We start from the raw sequence: 20,446 nt of genomic DNA on the forward strand, positions 1-20,446 counted from the left end.
ATTAAATAAGGATTATTGGTTTCATAAATGACAGAGAGTTAGATTTGTATATTTTATCTCATAAGGGAAAGATGAGTCATGACCACTAGTAGGTTCTAATTTTGCACCATTAGAAGCCATGAAGAACCCAGATGGTAGGGAATTAAGAGGATATCAGCAGCAATTAAGAAGAGAGCAGAAGCTGAGTGAAAAGATTGCTAGCAGGAACATAAAAGTGGCTGCTTTACTTCAAAACCTGCTGATTGGAAGAGAAGTACATTGAAGAAAAGACAGAGAGTCTATATACTGGAGTAGAGGTGTACTCTGATGAAGTTTAGCTATCATCCTTCAGCTCCATTTACAGATTGAAAGAAGTAACTTTCTCATAGAAGTGCCTAGTTGCTTTCTGCTGCTATCTTCTTGTTAGAGAAGGAAAAATAGAGAGGAAAGAGTTGCTTTGGAGAGGCTTTCCTAACAACAGCTGATTGCAAGACAGTTTTTCTACAGAGTGAAGATTTGGCTGGGCTTATTTATATTTCCTAGAGAGACAACCTGAGATTTGTTTTGTAGCTAGATTCAGATGTTAATTGGACAACACAAAATATAGTTGAGTGAAGAGCTCTCTGAATTTTTGTGTATCATTTAGAAAATCAGCAGGACTAGTTTTGCAGTTTTCTAGCTGAAGGAAATGTTATTTTTAAAATGTAGTATTTTTCTCTGTACTCTTTTATTGGTCATTTCATCAGCTCTAGTAGAAGAAGAAAGGATTTTCTTAGCAGGAAGTGGATGAAGACTAGAAGAAGAGCAACTTTTAGAGAATTGATCATTTATTGTACAAATTATTCTTGAAGGGACAAAAGACCACAATAGGAGTTGTGAGTTGCCTCACAGACATGAAATTTTCTACCTCATTTATTTACCTTTCTCTACTTTACTCATGAACACCATATAAACTAGCAGGAGAATGTGATCTAGATTTACAAGTAATATGTTGTGATATATTGCTTTTTACTACATTTCCTATTTTTTGAATAATTATATTGAATAATTGAATAAGAAATATACTTATTTCTTATGCTTTGTTATTAAATAAATGTTTTATGTTTGAGTTAACTTTACCCAGGTGATTGAGTTTAAATATATTAGAATTATAAAAGTGGGGGCTCATGAGTATTTCATAATAAAAATGTATTCCTATTCAGAAAAGGATTACCCTTAGAATGTTAAACAAATTTGAATTCTACTGTTATTGTTGTGCTCTATATCTGAGAACTTTAGGCCTGATAGTGTAAATTTAGGCAGGTTGTAGTATATAAGTTAGTCAAAGGAGAGAGTATCCCTGCATTGGGATGCTAAATTGGGGGAGCTATCTTGACACGTGGGATACATAGGTAAAGCTTTGATACTTTTTCCTGGCTATTCCACTCTCTTCATCCCAATTAGTTTCTATCTTTTCTTTAATGTAAATAGTGCTTCCTAATCACTTCTATTATTTTCTCTCTAGTTCATATTGTTCTGACTTTTTGCCTAGACTGTTCCTAAATGATCTTCCCTGTCACTAATCACTCCAATTCCCAAATCCTCTAATTAATCACCTCCCCAATTTAACAACATTAACAAAAAAAAAAAAATCCCTTGCCTATAGAATATTTAACCGGGTCCTTTCATCTCATATTAAAGACCCTCAAAACCTTTAGCCTATTTTCCAGTCTCATTTCATAGAGTTCTCAATAAAATATTCGATGTTCCAGTCAAGCTGGAATAATTATCCTTTTTCATTCTTTTTTTCCCCCTCTTCAATCTCTCTGACTTTGTATACATATTCCAGGAATGGATACTTTCCCAACTTCTACTTGTACTGTAACTCAGCTATCTGGTCACATGTCAAGAAGATTTTTTCATTCATGGTAGTATAGGGAATGGGTTATAAGAAGACCTGATTTTAAAAATATGTTCTATTATCTACTACCAGTGTGATGTTGAGCAAGTCACTTAGGTTTTTGAATCCTGATTTTCTATTCTGGGGGAAAAAAAATGAGAACATTGGCCTAGATGATCTTCTAACTCTGCAAGGTGATTTATTATTTTTTTTTTTCAGATGAAATCATCCCTCTCAATTTTTTTCATTACTCTGATTTTTCCTTTGCATTTATTCACTTATTTAGAGTGAAATCCAGTACAAAGTTATTCCTGTACAAGTATAATTTCTTTCAGTTAATTGTAAAATCCTTAAGAGTAAGGATTAAGGTATTTTCCATTTTTGATTCTTTCAAACTTTGCACAGCCTTGGCTTTCACATAGTAGTTGATTGATATAGTATAATGGAAATGGCATTAGAATAGGAATTAGAAGATTCAAGGTCAGATACTGATTCTTCTACCTCCGTGATCTTGGAAAAGTCTATTTTTCCTTTCTTAGTTTCTTTCTCTTGTGTAATAAGGCAGTTGGATTAAATGGACTCTAAGTTCTTTTCCAGTCTCAGTATGATGTTATAAATGGAATTAAATTCAATGTGAAACACTGTCATTCTGATACAAAGTACTTTGTGGTTTTTCATCAGATATCAATTTCTTACATAGGTGCTATCATACATGTTTATTAAAAACAATACTATAAAAGTTTTCATTACTACTTAACTAAATAGTTGGACACTGAAGAAAGGTATTTCTCAGGAATATATGGCATAAATTTATTCCTGGGGGCTTTTGGCTGCTGCCATTTCTGAGAAAGTACAAAGGATGCTCTATTTTGAGGTTTTTAGATTTTGAGTTTCAGGACTGTCACTTTTTCTCCATAAAATTGGGGTTTAGAATCTCTCTCAGTCTTTTTTTTTTCCTTTAAACACTCCTGAAAATTGGATTTTTCCAACTCTAACACTTCTTTAGAAGGTAGTTCAGGAACTCATACCATTACATAGCCCCTGACTGTCATTATGGGTTCTACCAGAAACTTGGAGTTCAGGAATTCTTCTCATTTGGCCATGTGGTTCCCCTCTCAACAATTTTTTACCTCCTGAGCTATGAGGATTTTTCTTTGCTTCTCTAACACTACAATTGAGAATATGGAGTCTAGAGGAGAGAGTATATAGAAGGGCAAGGTTTGCCAACACCTACTTCATCCAGAATCCAAGTCTTTTTAGGTCTTTTATTTCCAGTCTGTGTTAATCTGTTTCTCTAAATCTCTTGTACACTGACATGTAAAATATTCTTTGATTATTTTATGGGCATACTAAATCTGTCAAGAAGCATTTATTAAGCACTTCCATGTGTCAAGAAGTATGCTTAACCTCTGGTGTTGCAGAAAAAAATGATAGAATAATCTTTGCCTTCAAAGAGCTTATATTCTAATGAGAGAATAGAACAATTATTTGTATATATACATATAAATCTATATATAATATATATGTGTGTATATGTGCAGACATGTGTGCATATGTGTACATGTGTGTTTGTGTGTCACACACAGACATAGACACACACACTTCACAGGCCCAGTACAAAGAGGTATCTTTATCCCATGATATCCTGGGTGGATAAAATGCTACCCAGTGCTGAGATTTAATCAGCTTTCATGATGATTGGACCTAGTAATGAGGTATGATCAAAGCCTTGTAATAATTAAAGACCCTAAAGACTTCAATAATTCGACTGACATCTTTTGAATATCACTCTATACATGTTTCTTTAACAGTATCTTTCATAGAGTTGAAAATTATGGCAGATACTTTATATATCCCTTTTCAGTCAAAACATGATTTAATGAGTTAAACATTTGAGGTAGAAATTTCCTGTAACAATGCACTTGTTAAGTCTGAGTAATTATGGTTTTAGAAAAGTTATCTATGGTTCTGAGAATTGTTGATCATCTATGGCCACAAAGCTACTATAAGTAAAAGGCACAATCTGAACACAGACGTTCCTGTTTCAAGAAATTTCTCTTTCCATTACACCACACTATTTCTCCTTGATTATTATACAACAAATTAAGAAACTGTTCATGTAGATGTATGTGAAAAAGATTCTAAAGTGTAAAATCCTTAATACTGTCTTTAACTTTTTAAACAGTGATTATTATCTAGTTCAAGGAAAGCAAAGTCCATGTGATTGCCTTCTTTTCAGCACTTTTCATTTAATGCCATTTTTTGCTTCCCATAATTTCTTTTTATATCAAATCTGCTATTTCCCATTGATGCTAATGAATTTCACTTAGAGAAATAAATGGTGTTTGGCATAGAATGAGAAGACCTGGGCCTGAATAATAGCTCTGATAATTATTTGCTATGTGATCATAGGGAAGTCAGAGCAGTTTGTACTTTGTTTTCTTGTTCTACAAAATATTACTATCATTATTGTATTTTACTATTTATCAATGACAAATAGTAAATAATAACTGTAAATGGTTAAATAGATAAATAATAAATAAAAACTTATAGTTTTACTATGAGAATTCTGCTTTATAAACTTTAAATCATTTTATCAATGTGAATATTATTATTATTATTATTATTACATACCCTCCAATTTAAATAGTTTGAAATTTTACACAAATTTTTAAAAATACTTCATGCAATATTATAATACTAAAAGGACACCTCTTTCTCTTTCTCTCTCTGATTCTCTTTGATTCTGTCAAAAAATAACATTAAATTTTCTTTATAGAAAAGAAATTGGCTTGGAGAATTTCAGGTCACTAGATCAATGGCAATTCCAGAAAGAATCATTAAACCATAGTTTGGTAATTTTAATTCTGTTTTTATAATTGTCACAAATTTAGGAATAAGTAAATACCACTGACAGAATGGAATCTATAGTAAATAGAGATTAAATTATACTGAATAATTAAATTATATTTAGCTAGATAACTTAAGGAGCTTCTCTCATCATAGCACAATTAAATGAGTTTGTTGTGAAAATTATGGATTCTTGAAGGGGACCAGGGCATTAAGAGATGATGCCATGACTTGTAAGTGAATTGTATTTAAGTGATACAGATGCAAAAGTTAACAGTCTCACTTTCTTTTCCAGAACCATCTGTGTCCAGTAGTAAGATTAGGATGCCTGGAAATGGTCCTGGATTCACTAGGAGAACTTGGCCCATTTAAGCTAAGATAACTTTTCTCATAATCATATAGGAGAAAGAAAAATATACTCTTGTTAGCATCTTAATGAATGAAGTAGTTTATTGGGAGTATTAAGAGTTTCCTTCACGAATGATAAATTATCTTCACAATCTCAGCAATAACACTAGTCTTCTGAATTCAAAGAGAGATCACAATTTTCAGCAACATGCTAGCTTTTACTTGAATCATAAACATTTGAATGAATGCCTTTTGGTGGTAGATTTAAAACATTAAAATGAATAGAGGACCAGGAGACCACTGATGAGATTCCTTTCCTTATTTTTGAATTTAAAAATACTTTTCATATGTTTTTCAAAATATTATATAATTGAGAATCATTCTTATCAGATCAACACATAACTAGGACTTAATTTACTCATAATAAATTAGACTAGAAATAGTCTCCCTCCCTTTTTCTCTCCTGCCCATCATCCCTCTCTTCCTCCTTCCTTCTCATCTTTTTTCCTCCTTTTCTCCTTTTCTTCTCTTTTCCTTCCTCCCTCCCTTCCTTCCTTCATACCCTCCTTTTCTTCTCTCCCTCCTTCCCTCCATCCTTCCCTTTATTCCTCTATCCCTACTTCCAATCTTTCTAAGTCTATAAAGGACACAACTTTGTTATATGGTAAATATTGTATTACTCTGCTATTGTATATGCATGAATGTGTAAATATGTATTTCTGTATGTTTGTGTACACATTTCCCCCTAAAAAGAGAATATAACAACCTCAAAAATCTCCAATAGTGGCCACAGAACTGAGAAAATAGAATAGAATAGCCTAAACATAAAGAACAACCAGAAAAGGGCAAGGGTATTTATTGTTATTTAGTTATTTTTAGTCATGTCCAATTATTTAGCATCCCCTTTTGGAGTTTTCATCACAAAGACATTGGAATATTCTCCAGCTAATGGAGAAATGAAGGCGAATGGAGAAATGAAGAAATCAAACTGAAGTCAACAAGGTTAAGTGACTTGCTTAGGGTAACACAGCAAGTGTTTAAAGTCAAATTTGAACTGACTCCACAACCAAAACTCTATCCACTGTATCACCCAGCTGTCCATTATATACAATAGAAACTTCATATTTCTAGTTAACATCATGTAGTTAAAGCACAAGTAGTATGGCCTTTCTTCTTCTACCTCTATATATTCCACTGGATGTATTTTATTTCAGGTAGCAAAGAATGAATTTTTATATATGTAAATAAAAATACCCTGTTTAGAAATACTAAACAAGTGCAGTATAGTTGACTAAATTACTATTTCTAGTAACATTTGTAACTATTGACCACCTTGTAAGGGAATAGTTTTGTACCCATGGGCATATTAATCATTCTAATCCCGAAGGAAGAATATTCTAAAAGCACAGATTTGCTCACATTTCACATATAGTGTTTTAAATATTTAAGGTACAGAAAAGGGAACTTACCCGGGCTTTTTGTTCCATCTCTAGCATTAGTCTTTCATGTTGTTCTGCTATTGCCAAGGTTGCAGAGTGTACCTTTTGATAGATCATTTCTCCTTCTCTTGTTTGAAAAGTGAATAGTCCTTCTCCTGTATCACACATCCTGTGAAAATGAATCAAGGGAAAGACATAAACAGAATATATATATATATATTTTTAATACTAAGTTTCTTTGAAACTTTTAGAGATTTTAATTAATTCCTTGTAATATTGACCCAGATAGGAAAAACCAAAATAAAACAAAATCAAAACAGTCAACCACCAATATTACTATCAGCAAATAAATACTAACAAAACACCAAGTGTTCTAAAAGAGAACAGAATTAAGGAAATGAGATGCTTAATCAGCATTAATTGTAATCAAGGAAAAATTCTTAAGAATATTTATATTGACAAAAGGCATTAGAGGATACACACCCATACCCACACCCACTTCCATTCACAAACCATAACCATACACACACAACCCTCCCTACCCCACCAACACACACACACACACACACACACACATAATGAACTGTGTAATAAATGTCATTACTTATTTTCTTTAAATATGTCCAATATTCAAAGAAAGCCTAACTCTGAGATAGTAATGTCTCAAGTGAAATATTTTATTCATATTATACATTTATGACATTTTGGGGAAAAAAACAAACAAAAAAAAGAAATGGAAACGTTTTTAATTAATAATTATACACTTCAAAGATCTATGATTTCATTAGTATTATTAAGCTAAGTGTTGCAGTAGATAGAATATTGAATTTAAGTCAGGAATGTTGGAGTTCAAATCCTGTCGCAGCCATCTACTACATACAGAGTTGTATAACTTTAGCAAGTCATTAAGGTCTTAAAGAAGAAAATAACTCTTTGAAAATTAGAATTGAGATGTAATGGGGATAAAATGTAACCATTCCCAATAACATCAGGAGTGAAACAAGGTTGCCCACTATCACCATTACTATTTAATATTGTATTAGAAATGTTAACTTTGGTGATAAGAGAAGAAAAAGAAATTAAAGGAATTGGAGTAGGTAATGAGGAAACCAAATTATCACTCTTTGCAGATGTTATGATGGTATACTTAGAGAACTCCAGAGAATCAACTAAAAAGCTATTAGAAATAATCCACCATTTAGCAAAGTTCCAGGATACAAAATAAATTCACATAAATCATCAGAATGTTTATATATCACTAACAATATCCAACAATAAAAGACACAAAGAGAAATTCCATTTAAAGTAATTGTTGATAGAATAAAATATTTGGGAATCTATCTGCCAAGGGAAAGTCAGGAACTAGATGAGCAAAACTTTCCACACAAATAAAGTCAGATCTAAAGAATTGGAAAAATATCACATACTCTTGGATAGGTCAAGCAATTTAATAAAGATGACAATATTACCTAAACTAATCTATTGATTTAGTGCTATACCAATCAAATTCTTTTTTTTTTTTTAATTTATTATATATTTTTAATAATATTATCCCTTGTATTCATTTTTCCAAATTATCCCCCCCCCACTCCCTCCCCCCGATGACAGGCAGAGCCATACATTTTACATGTGTTACAATATAACCTAGATACAATACATGTGTGTAAATACCATTTTCTTGTTGCACAATAAGCATTAGATTCCAAAGGTACATGTAACCTGGGCAGACAGATATTAGTGCTAACAATTTACATTCACTTCCCATTGTTTCTTCTCTGGGTGTAGCTACCTCTGTCCATCATTGATCAACTGGAAGTGAGTTGGCTCTTCTTTATGTTGAAGATTTCCACTTCCATCAGAATACATCCTCATACAGTGTTGTTGTTGAAGTGTACAGTGATCTTCTGGTTCTGCTCATTTCACTCAGCATCAGTTGATGTAAGTCTCTCCAAGCTTCTCTGTATTCCTCCTGCTGGTCATTTCTTACAGAGAAATAATATTCCATAACCTTCATATACCATAATTTACCCAACCATTCTCCAACTGATGGACATCCATTCATTTTCCAGTTTCTAGCTACAACAAAAAGAGCTGCCACAAACATTTTGGCACATATATGTCTCTTTCCGCTCTTTAGTATTTCTTTGGGATATAAGCCAAAGGGTATGCACAGTTTGATAACTTTTTGGGCATAGTTCCAAATTGCTCTTCAGAATGGCTGGATTCTTTCACAACTCCACCAGCAATGTATTAGTGTCCCAGTTTTCCCACATCCCCTCCAACATTCATCATTATTTGTTCCTATCATCTTAGCCAATCTGACAGGTTGTAATGGTATCTCAGAGTTGTCTTAATTTGCATTTCTCTGATCAGTAGTGATTTGGAACACTCTTTCATATGAGTGGATATAGTTTCAATTTCTTCATCTGAGAATTGTCTGTTCATATCCTTTGACCATTTATCAATTGGAGAATGGTTCGGTTTCTTATAAATTAGGGTCAGTTCTCTATATATTTTGGAAATGAGACCTTTGTCAGAACCTTTGCTTTTAAAAATATTTTCCCAATTTGTTACTTCCCTTCTAATCTTGTTTGCATTAGTATTGTTTGTACAGAAACTTTTTAGTTTGATGTAATCAAAATCTTCTATTTTGTGATCAATAATGATCTCTAGTTCTCCTCTGGTCATAAATTCCTTCCTCCTCCACAAGTCTGAGAGGTAGACTATCCTCTGTTCCTCTAATTTATTTATTATCTCACTCTTTATGCCTAAATCATGGACCCATTTTGATCTTATCTTGGTATATGGTGTTAAGTGTGGATCCATATCTAATTTCTGCCATATTAATTTCCAGTTTTCCCAACAGTTTTTTCCAAATAATGAATTTTTATCCCTAATGTTGGTATTTTTGGGTTTGTCAAAGATTAGATTGCTATAGATGTACCCTTTTTTGTCCTTTGTATCTAATCTGTTCCACTGATCTACCGGTCTATTTCTTAGCCAATACCAAATGGTTTTGGTGACTGCTGCTATATAATATAGCTTTAAATCAGGTACACTTAGACCACCTTCCTCTGAGTTTTTTTTCATTAGTTCCCTTGCAATTCTCGACCTTTTATTCTTCCATATGAATTTTGTTGTTATTTTTTCTAGGTCATTGAAATAGTTTCTTGGGAGTCTGCATACCAGTCAAATTCTTAAGAAACTATTTTACTGACCTAGAAAAAAATAACATCAAAATTCATCTAAAAGAACAAAAAGTCAAGAATTTCAAAGGAACTAATGGAAAAAACAAAAACAAAAATCAAATGAAGGTGGCCTAACTGTACCAGATCTTACCAGATCTAAAACTATATTATAAAGCAATGATCATCAAAACAATTTGGTATTGGCTAAGAAACAGACTAGTTGATCAGTGGAATAAGTTAGGTTCACAGGACAAAATAGTCAATAATTATAGCAATTTAGTGTTTGACAAGCCCAAAGACTTTGGAGTTTTGGGATATGAATTCACTATTTAACAAAAACTACTGGGAAAATTGGAAACTAGTAGGGCAGAAACTAGTCATTGACCCACATATAACACCATATCCAAGATAAGGTCAAAATGGGTTCATGATCTAGACATAAAGAATGATATTATAAATAAATTAGAAGAACATAGGATAGTTTACCTCTCAGACCTGTGGACGAGGAAGGAATTTGTGACCAAATAAGAACTAGAGATCATTGTTGATCACAAAATAGATAATTTTGATTATATTAATTTACAAAGTTTTTGTACAAACAAAACTAATGCAGACAATATTAGAAGGAAGAAATAAACTGGGAAAACATTTTTACATTCAAACATTCTGATAAAGACTTAATTTCCCCCCCACACCAAAAAAAAAGAGAGAGAATTGACTCAAATTTAGAAGAAATCGAGCCATTCCCCAATTGATAAATGGTCAAAGGATATGTATAGACAATTTTCAGATGAAGAAATTGAAACTATTTCTAGTCATATGAAAAGGTACTCCAAATCACCATTGATCAGAGAAATACAAATTAAGACAATTCTGAGATATCACTACACACCTGTCAGATTGGCTAAGATGACAGGAAAAGATAATGACACATGTTGGAGGGGATGTGGGAAAACTGGGACATTGATATATTGTTGGTAGGTTTGTGAAAGAATCCAACCATTCTGAAGAGCAATTTGGAACTATGCTCAAAAAGTTATCAAACTATGTATACCCTTTGATCCAGCAGTGCTACTATTGAGCTTATATCCCATAGAGATCTTAAAGAAGGGAAAGAGTCCCACATGTGCAAAAATATTTATGGCAGCCCTTTTTGTAGTGGCTAGAAACTGGAAATTGAATGGATACCCATCAATTGGAGAATGACTGAATAAATTGTGGTATAAAAATGTTATGGGATAGTATTTTTCTTTAAGAAATGTCCAGCAGGATGATTTCAGAGAGGCCTGGAGAGATATACATTAATTTATGCTAAGTGAAATAAGCAGAACCAGGAGATCATTATACATGGCAACAACAAGATTATACAATGATCAACTCTGATGGATGTGACTCTCTTCAACAATGAGATGATTCAAATCAGTTCCAATTTTTCAGTAAAGAAGAGAATCAGCTATTCACAAAGAGAGAACTATGGGAACTCAGGGTGGACCACAACATAGCATTTCCACTCTTTTTATCATTTTTTGCTTGCATTTTTGTTTTCCTTCTCAGATTTTTTTCTTTTTTTTTCTAGATCCAATTTTCCTCCCTTCTCCAATGATCTAATAGCCAAATTATCCCTTGTTTTCCTAATTTGTTTGTTATCCTTTGTTATTTCCAAAGCATATATCCATTTTGACCTTATTTTGGAATAGGGTGTGAGATGTAGGTCTATGCCGAGTTTCTAGCATATGATTTTCCAGTTTGCCAAGCAAGTTTTGTCAAATAGTGAATTCTTATTCCAGAACTTGGAGTTTGAATGTATATCAAATACCACATTGCTATAGACCTTGATTGTTATGTCACGTGTATCTAATGTATTCTACTGATCCACCACTCTTATTTATTAGCTAGTCCCAAATGGTGACAGTTGATGACAGTTGCTTTAAAATATGATTTTAGATTTGGTATTGGTAAACCACCACCCTTTGTATTTTTTTTTCATTAATTCCCTTGATATTCTTGACCTTTTGTTTTTCCAGATAAATTTTGTTATTTTTTCCTAGTTCTCTATTTTGTCTAGTTCTCAATTATGGTAATAATTTTCCTGATGTTGAACCAGTCCTGCATTTCTGGTATAAATTGTCTTTATTTTTCTATGTTGTTTTTTCTTTACTTTGCATAAGTTTCAAATAAATAAATAATTTGAAAAAAAATATTTTCTAAGAACAAAGAATGAGGATAATAGAAATAATAACTTTCCCCTTTGGAACAGGTAATAATGAATAGATAGAAAATTATAGGTAGGAACTTTGAGCAATGGGAAAACTCCCAGAATATAATTTAGAATATATTCAATATTAAAAAACATGACTATAAGTTCTACAAAAGCATTTCTCAATTATTCTTTTATCTCCCCCATAATGTAGAGCAGTGTTTTGTATATAATAACTTCTTAGTAAATGAAATGATCATTGAATAAAAGTCAATAATGTAAAGATTGCTACCCTTCATGAAAAAACCACAATACATAAACTTATTTCTAGAAAAAAAAATACTTAACTTAAAATCATCAAAATAAGTAACTGGGTTGATAATTTTTTTGAGTTTTCTGATGAGACTGTACAAAAGATTTGCAGAAAATTTCCTTTTGGCTCATTTTTTTTCTGCATGTAGCTGAAAAGATGCTGCTGGTTTCCCTATGAATCTCAAAGGAATTTTCAGAAGAAATGAAATGTCTCAAGAGGCTTTAGACATTATAGAATCAGTGATTGGGATCCTGTAGGGCACCATATAGCCTGCACTTAGCTTTTGTGAAAAGAGATCTTAATAAAATTCAAACAGCGTGAAATGGAAAGTCTAGAGAAAAATGAAGAGTTTTCTCAAAGTAAAATAAAACAAGATTTTTGTTTTTGCTGTTGATTCGGAGGGGGACAAGAATCTAACCACTACAATGACAAAATAACAGGTGGCAATAATTGAATTTGGGTTTTGAGTTTTATTGATTGTTTTATCAAGAAAAAAATAAAAAAACCCAAAAACCCAACCCTCCACCCGCTTGATTATCAGTTACTTAGGAAATATAATCAAGGAAAAAAATTCTTATTTTATACTCAATAATGAAAAAGCAATCATATGTGGCCAGATCATGCTCTTTTAAATCAATCTTTCAAGTAGGAAAGTCTTCCTAAATTGTCTCTTTTAATTAAAAAAAAAAAAAAAAAAAAACAAGAAAAAAAAAAGTAAATTTTATTTTTCTACAAGAAAAGAAAAACTTGAATTTTTTCTTTTAATTGTATTCTTTGCTCTTTGTCTCCAAGAAAGGATATATTCATGGGAGAATGGAAAAAAGAAAACTAATAAAAAAGTTGAACATAAAAAAAACTGTAATAAAATTGTGATTGGAGTTAAAAAATGTTTTTTTTTTTCTTTAACAGATAACATCAGATGCAAAAGCAAGATTCATATAATTATTTAGGAAATGAGGAGAAATAAAAATTTGAGAAAATAATGTTTTTATTAAAGGTACACTGATAAACATCAAATGAAGTGTCTTGGCAACTGTGGTATCATGGATACTTAGATACTATCATGATTAGCTGAGACCTTAATTTCTGAAAAAAGCAGACTCCTTTTTCTCAAGTCATAAGTCAAGGGAGTTATTATCAGGAGATCAATTTTAAGGACATCATCTAGCCCAAAGAATAAAGAATTAAGAAAAATTATTGTCCAGCTATGATATACATATATTAACCATAGGCCCATTTACATACACATATACAAATATATACCCATATACATACATACACATACACAAATATATACACATATATAATATATACATATATTAACCATAGGCCCATTTACATACACATACACAAACATTATATAAACATATAGTATATCTTCTACATAGTTATATTTTCATTTTGTTTTTCTTGGCATTATCAAAAAATAATAGAGAAGGTTAAATGGATAAAAATGGGCAGTGAATTGGACTACATTTTGGGAAATTATGAAGGACTTTGGTGATTCCCAAACTATTATCTGAAAAAAAAGCTTATGAATAAGCAAAACAATCTCTGAAAACATCATTCTACCACTATATGGCTTCTAATAATGAAAAACTAGAATTTTCAAAGAGTCTCAATTATTGGCAATCCAAAAAGTAATGGACAAATACATGATATGTACAAGCAGTCTGCAACTTTTTTAATGACAACTTATGGGACAGGAATAACATAAAAGGTATCATCTAGAACATTCATAATAGAAAAAGTAAGTAAGATGGTTACAAATCAGGAAGAAAAGATAACTGAATACTGTTGTGAAATGTTTAAAGGCTATAAGGATGTCTTCAATATATTAATTTATGTAGCTCTTCTATGGAGGAGTTATAGTAGGTTAGGCATAATAATTAGAGAAAATCAGACAGTTTAGGTTTAAGATATGTAAAAGTTGAGGGATTGCTAGCATTTATCCATCAAAGTATAAAATAGCAAAATTTATACAAATCTTTCTGGTAAAGTCACTTCCACATGCTTATTCAAATTATTATTTTTTGGAGTGTGGAATTATGAAGATGAAATTCTTATTGATATGAAAGTCATAAAGTATAGAGAGTCTTGATAGAGATATTAGACATAGCATAACTTAAAATATACTTTTATAATCACTATCCTTGGTTAAAAAAATAAATATATGTAGTATGTACATATGTATAGGTGAAATCATCCTAGAGATGGATGCAATGATCTTAGGTAATTTCTTTCATAACTAATTTCATATGTAGTATATTCCTATTTTTTAAAGAACTAGACAGATAAATCTCAGACACACCAATTTAAATGTCAAATAGGAGAATAAAGCAAAGGATCCAGCCTAAAAACACATGGCACTTTGTAGAATATTTAAAATATAATGTTTAATTATAGAAAATAATGAAATTCTTAACAGCACAGCTTTTCTTCATAATAGTTAAAAGCAATGAAAACAATCTGTCCTATTTACAGTTTAATTTTTATTGTCACTTAGCAATAATGGCATCTTAATTTTTAGTACCTTTGAAAGGAAAGAAGTCCTAATGCTAGGAGCTTTTCTTTGGCAAATAGAGAATATCCTCAAATCAATTAACTCCATTGTTGAAATGTATCTTTATAATAATAGTTCACTTTGATAAAACATTTTGTAGTTTATAAAGCACTTTGCATGATTTATACAAATTAATCCTAACAACAGTGTTGTGAAGAAAGTAGAATAAATATATTACTTGGATCTATATTAAGGATTTTGGAAGTCATCTAGTGCAAAAGCTTCTAAATTTATAGAAGTTGGCTACAATAGGCCTAATCAATGCTTATTTGGTTTCTATTTGCAAACCTAAATTTGAATTCATTTGTTTGTTCTCTAATGTAATCCATTCCATTTCCTCCATTTATGAAGAAAATTTTACCTATGTTGAATCTGAAATCTGTGTTCCTGTAATTTCTATTAAATATTCCTTTTGCTTACTTCTAGGATAAAGCATGAAAATTTTAGTTGTTCTTGTAGGTGATAGCCCTTTTGATATCTGAAGACCATCTTCATGTCTTTTCTTTCTCTAGGCCTATGAAGGAATCTATGATTCCTTTAATTGGTCTTTTTATTATCTAGTTTAGCATCCTCCTGTGAATATACTTCAGTTTTTCCATGCCCTTCTAATATCATACAGTTTCATAATTCCTTTTTCTCCAACAAGAATATTATATTTTATTTTTTTTTAATATAGGCAGCAGGGTATGCTGGAGCCAGCTCAAACTAGTTCATTAAAGCCAAATGGTAAATTTTAGTGTGAGCATTTATACTTAGGAAACCCACAAATGCTACAAATCAGTTTGATTTATTGTTCTGTTGATTGCCCATATAAGAAAGTGTTGGAGAAAAATATTAATAATGCAGATGAAAATGAAAAGTATATCAAGTGTCCTTTTTATTGGAGTGTTAGCTAAACATTTATCAGTGTATTCCTGGCTAGGTCCTAAGTATTTCTCTGATCTATTAGCTTATTATGGTTGTCAAAAAAAAAAATAATAAGACCAAACTAAATTTAATATGGTTTGATGATTCCTTCTTACTTAACCTATTCTGGCTCTTGGTGAAGATATCTCCCTTTTAGAAGTGCTCATAAACAATCCTACACCCACACAAACAACTTACAGAATAGTTAATACTTGAACTCAGGTGTTCTGACATGGCTCATTCCATGAATCTCCAAAATGTTCTATGTCAGCCATGACCCTTACCTGAGTCATGAGTCTTCTCTATAGTATGCTTAACAAGTAGTTCTCTGGATTTTTCCTGAATGATTGCTATTATGTTTAACATAGTGTCTTTAGAGACAGTCTATTCCATTTCAGCATGGTTCTAAATGTAAGAAAGTGCTTTCTTATACTGAGCAGAAATCTGTCCCTATGAAACATTCACCCATTATTCCTGTACTTATATTCTGGGACCAAGAAGAACATATTTTATTCCTTTCACATTTCAATCTTTCAAATACTTGCAAAACTGTCATATCAAACCCTATTCCCACTATATGGAGACTATGGTCTCCAGTCCTCTCAGCATTCTATAAGCTACCTTCTGGATATGTCTCAGTTTGGCAATATTCTTCCTAAAGACATAGCTTCCCGAATAGGTCATATTACTATGATTGTGATATGATGATCTAGGCAGAACAGAATCTAAATATCAATTCTTTCATTTGGGACATGATACTTCTATTAATACATACTAAGTTTGGGCAGCTAGATAACACAGTAAAGTCATCCTTGAAGTCAAGAGGACTTGATTTCAAATCTGGTCTCAGACACTTAACACTTCCTATCTATATGACCCTGGACAAGTCACTTAATCCCAATTGCCTCAGAAAAAAAAAATACTAAAATTACATTAGGTATTAGGAGTACCACATCACACTACTGACTCACAGAAAGGAAGCTCAGAGGAATGACTTGACTAAGAGTAGAAGCATAAGTAATATATCTGGATTTTAATCATAGAATATTTGAGGGCATTCTACACACACACACACACACACACACACACACACACACACACAGAATGTTTAAAACTATGAATATACATCTCTAAAAGTTAATAACAAAACTTATTGGCCAGCACTTGAAAATGACATGTTTCTCCTAGACTGTTTGCCTGTAAAGTCATGGTTGAGGAATTTTTTACAAAATTTAATAGATATATTACTAATTTTAAGTCATTGAATTAGAAAACAAGAATTTGATTTCCCTTCGTCATTTTGAAGGGTTAACTAGCACTGAAACTTTTTCTGTTGAGACCTAAAAACCATTGTACTCAAATACTCAAATGGACCTATGATCTCACTGATTTGGAAGTTTCATCAAATGAGGAAGACTGAAACCCATCTGTATCTGTACCTGTCAATATTATTCATCTCTGGTTCATGTCCTCTCATAAATATACTGAAGAGCATCTGTGTTCAATAGGCTAGAAATCTTGCTCATTTTCTCCTGACATTAGGAAGGTACCAGGGGAAATAACTAGCTGTCCACTTGCCATTCCTGATCCTTGTTATCTGCTCAACTTATCACTTATTCATATGATAATACAATGTGCTTTAAAAATTTTCTTCAGAATTACCCATTGGTTATATGCTGCAACATGCTTATATCCCCTCTTTCCTCAATGTGATTTTCATTTTGAGTTATGAGTTGCTGACATACAGGAATACAAATGGAATGTTGGAATTAAAAAGAATGGGCTTTTATTTTAGAGAGTAAACTATAAATATATATATAATTTTTCTTACTATTTGTAAATAGAATTTACTACATTTATTTTTTAATTAAATGGAATTCAATAGTACTGCAAATAAAATTACAATTACTGGTATGAATGTTGATCCTTTAGCATTCTCAAGAAAGATATTTAAAGTATTGAATGGAATATATCATGTGTTTTTATATATTATACATAAAAACATACAAATATGTTTATGAATATATGAATTACATATTATACAGATCCATTCTTATAGTATTTAAGGATTAATATATAGATCATACTTTTCTCATTAAATATATTACCAAGTAATATGTGTTTAAATGAAAGTCATCAACTTATATGATAATAAATGACTAGGTAAAACTAGTAATCAGGAAGATTCTGAAATTCAGACATATCAGAATTTTGACCTTTTTTGAATAAAAGATCATTGGTCCATTACAATTTCTAGTCTATGAAATCTTTTCCCATTATCAAAACAGATAATTCAAGAATATAGTACAACAAAAATTATCTTTAAATAGTATACAACTATCTTTTTAAAAATTTCTTTTAAAAAAAGCTTTTATTTGTACAATTTGAATGAACTCCTATAACAGGTTTTCCATTCTAAAATGGTAACCGGAATCTACTACTGTAGGGAACATAGAATTTCAATTTCAGTCTTACAAACAATCATCATCTCCCCCATAAAAAAGCTTCTGTTTTTTACAATAGCAATTCCTTTCCCCTTCTTTTTTCACTTCTGAGATTAGTCTTAAATTTTTTACCTTTCTCTTTTTAAAGTTTGTCTAGATCTCTCACAATCTTAAGTTAAAAGAATATAAAATACCTTCCTATATAAAAATAAGAATAAGTTTTTCCTCATCATAAAGTATTATTTCAACATTTTCCCTTGAAGACTGTCATTTGGAGAATATAGTATGGTAGCTTTGAAATATTCATTCCTTTATTTGGTCCATTTATTTGATCTCTTGGGGTATAGAGTATGTACAGCGAAGATTAGTATCTCTGATATGAGGGATGTCACATCCTTTTCAGGATGGCTTTCCACCTTTGGAGTAGACCTGATCCAACTAACTCTCACCTATGGCTCCAAGAAGCTATAGCATGTACAGTGACCAAATTCTGGTTAACTGTTTTGGCAAATGGGCTAAACAAAATTGAGGTTATCAAAAAGGTCTCAAACCCATTGATGAGTTGGGGAATGGGGGATCTATCACAAACATGTGAAAACTTCTGCAGGTGTAATGGACAGATGAGAACAATTCGTTTCAATAGCCATTAAAGTAGCTGAAATGGGAGCTGTGGAGTACTTACAGCTTGATTAGATATCAAAGATACCAAGGTCATCCATTACATCTTAAGCTATCACCAATCTTCTTGATTCTGTCCTGACGCTGGATTATGATGACTTTGGAAGACAGAGTGAGTCTAATGACTTCATGCAACTCTTCTTCACTTAAATCAAATTTACACACAAATCAAAAGACATCAAGCATACTATTTTACTATTTCTATATGTCTCAAAATCCTGTGATAACAGGCAAGTGACAAAATAGTAGTGTGGATACACTGGGAGCTGTAGTCACAACCCTTCATATAGGTGACCCACACAGATCATAGGGTTGTCTTTTTACTGGAAACAGCAGTGAGATTTAGCAGACCTCTGTGTATCTCAGCAGCATTTTAAGGATAACACTGTTCACCTCTTGGTATGAAGAAGGGGCAAGAAAAGGTGCTTTAAAAGTTGTCTGCTTATCCAACTTTGATCTATTTACTTTGATAATCAGGGATAATGCATTAGAAAGCTTAGGGCTGATGGAAGCCACATTGATTGGTGTTAAGGACATGATCTTGGGAAGATGGACTGAACATTTTCATAGTGTTCTCAACAGACTGCTATACATCAATGCTGAAGTCACTGACTGTTTATCTCAGGTTAAAGGGAATTCCTCACTAATTGAAGTTACAGTTGAAGAAGAGATTTTGAATGTCATTAGTTCCTTTCATGTGGCACAGCATCTAATATTGATTCTATTTCAACTGAGATTCATTGATCATACAAAAAGTTGAAATTTTCCAGGTTATATGGCAAGAGAATATTATTTCCCAGGAGGTCAAGGACTCCTGCTTATGTCTATAAAAGTAAAGGGAATAGATTGTGATTTCACAATCTATTGGTTTCACAATCCCTGTGATTCTTACAAGGGAGGATCTGTCTTTTAAGCATTGCTTGCAAGATTCTTGTCAGAATCTTCCTTAATAGGCTGATCCTTCACCTGAAAGATGGTCTTCTACCTGAGAACCAATGTGATATCAGAAATAGTGAAAAAAGGATCAATATGGTATTTGCTACCCAATAACTCCAGGAGAAATTTCAGGAGCAGAACAGAATTCTATAAACAGCATTTTTAGATCTGACCAAGGTCTTTGATACTGTAAATTTTGAGAGCTTATGGAAAATTATGTCAAAATTTGATTGTTCACAAAAGTTCATCAGTATTGCATATCATTTTAATGATAGCATGCTTGCTTGGGTTTGGAATAATCAGTGACGATGCTCTTGTGCTTTTTTGATCACCAAGAGAGTTAAACAAAGCTGTATTCTTGCACCCATGCTTTTTATCATGATATTTTCAGCAATATTGTCAAATGTCTTCATTGGGGACCAACACAGAATCAATGTCAGTTACCACACTGCTGGTAAATTCTTCAACTTGAAAAGGCTACACGGGGAGGATTTTGGGAAGATGGCAGAGTAAGTTGGCAAATTTCAAGCTCTCCAGATTTCCCCCACAAATGGAACAAATTTGTGCCTCAGAGTGAACATAGACACGTGGAAAATCAAGAGGAGTTTTCCTTCTGGTACACCCAACAAGATCTGAAGAAAGACCCCAGGCTGAGATTAACCCATGTGAAGTGGAAACACCTCCTGGATAGCTCTGAAGGAACACCAAGTGGAGACCCCCTGGGCA

The 20,446-nt window shown here is 32.1% G+C and overlaps 1 protein-coding gene across 1 annotated transcript in view; it reads right to left on the bottom strand.

Moving 5' to 3' along the window:
* DOK6 (docking protein 6) overlaps positions 1-20,446 on the bottom strand; it is a 681,307-nt gene that overhangs the window by 142,441 nt on the left and 518,420 nt on the right. Inside the window, exon 6 of the mRNA XM_074274156.1 lies at positions 6,526-6,664. Coding sequence (XP_074130257.1) covers positions 6,526-6,664 — 139 coding nt within the window. The remainder of the gene's footprint in view (positions 1-6,525; positions 6,665-20,446) is intronic.

This window comes from Sminthopsis crassicaudata, chromosome 1, assembly GCF_048593235.1.
Source record: "Sminthopsis crassicaudata isolate SCR6 chromosome 1, ASM4859323v1, whole genome shotgun sequence".
Lineage (NCBI taxonomy): Eukaryota > Metazoa > Chordata > Mammalia > Dasyuromorphia > Dasyuridae > Sminthopsis > Sminthopsis crassicaudata.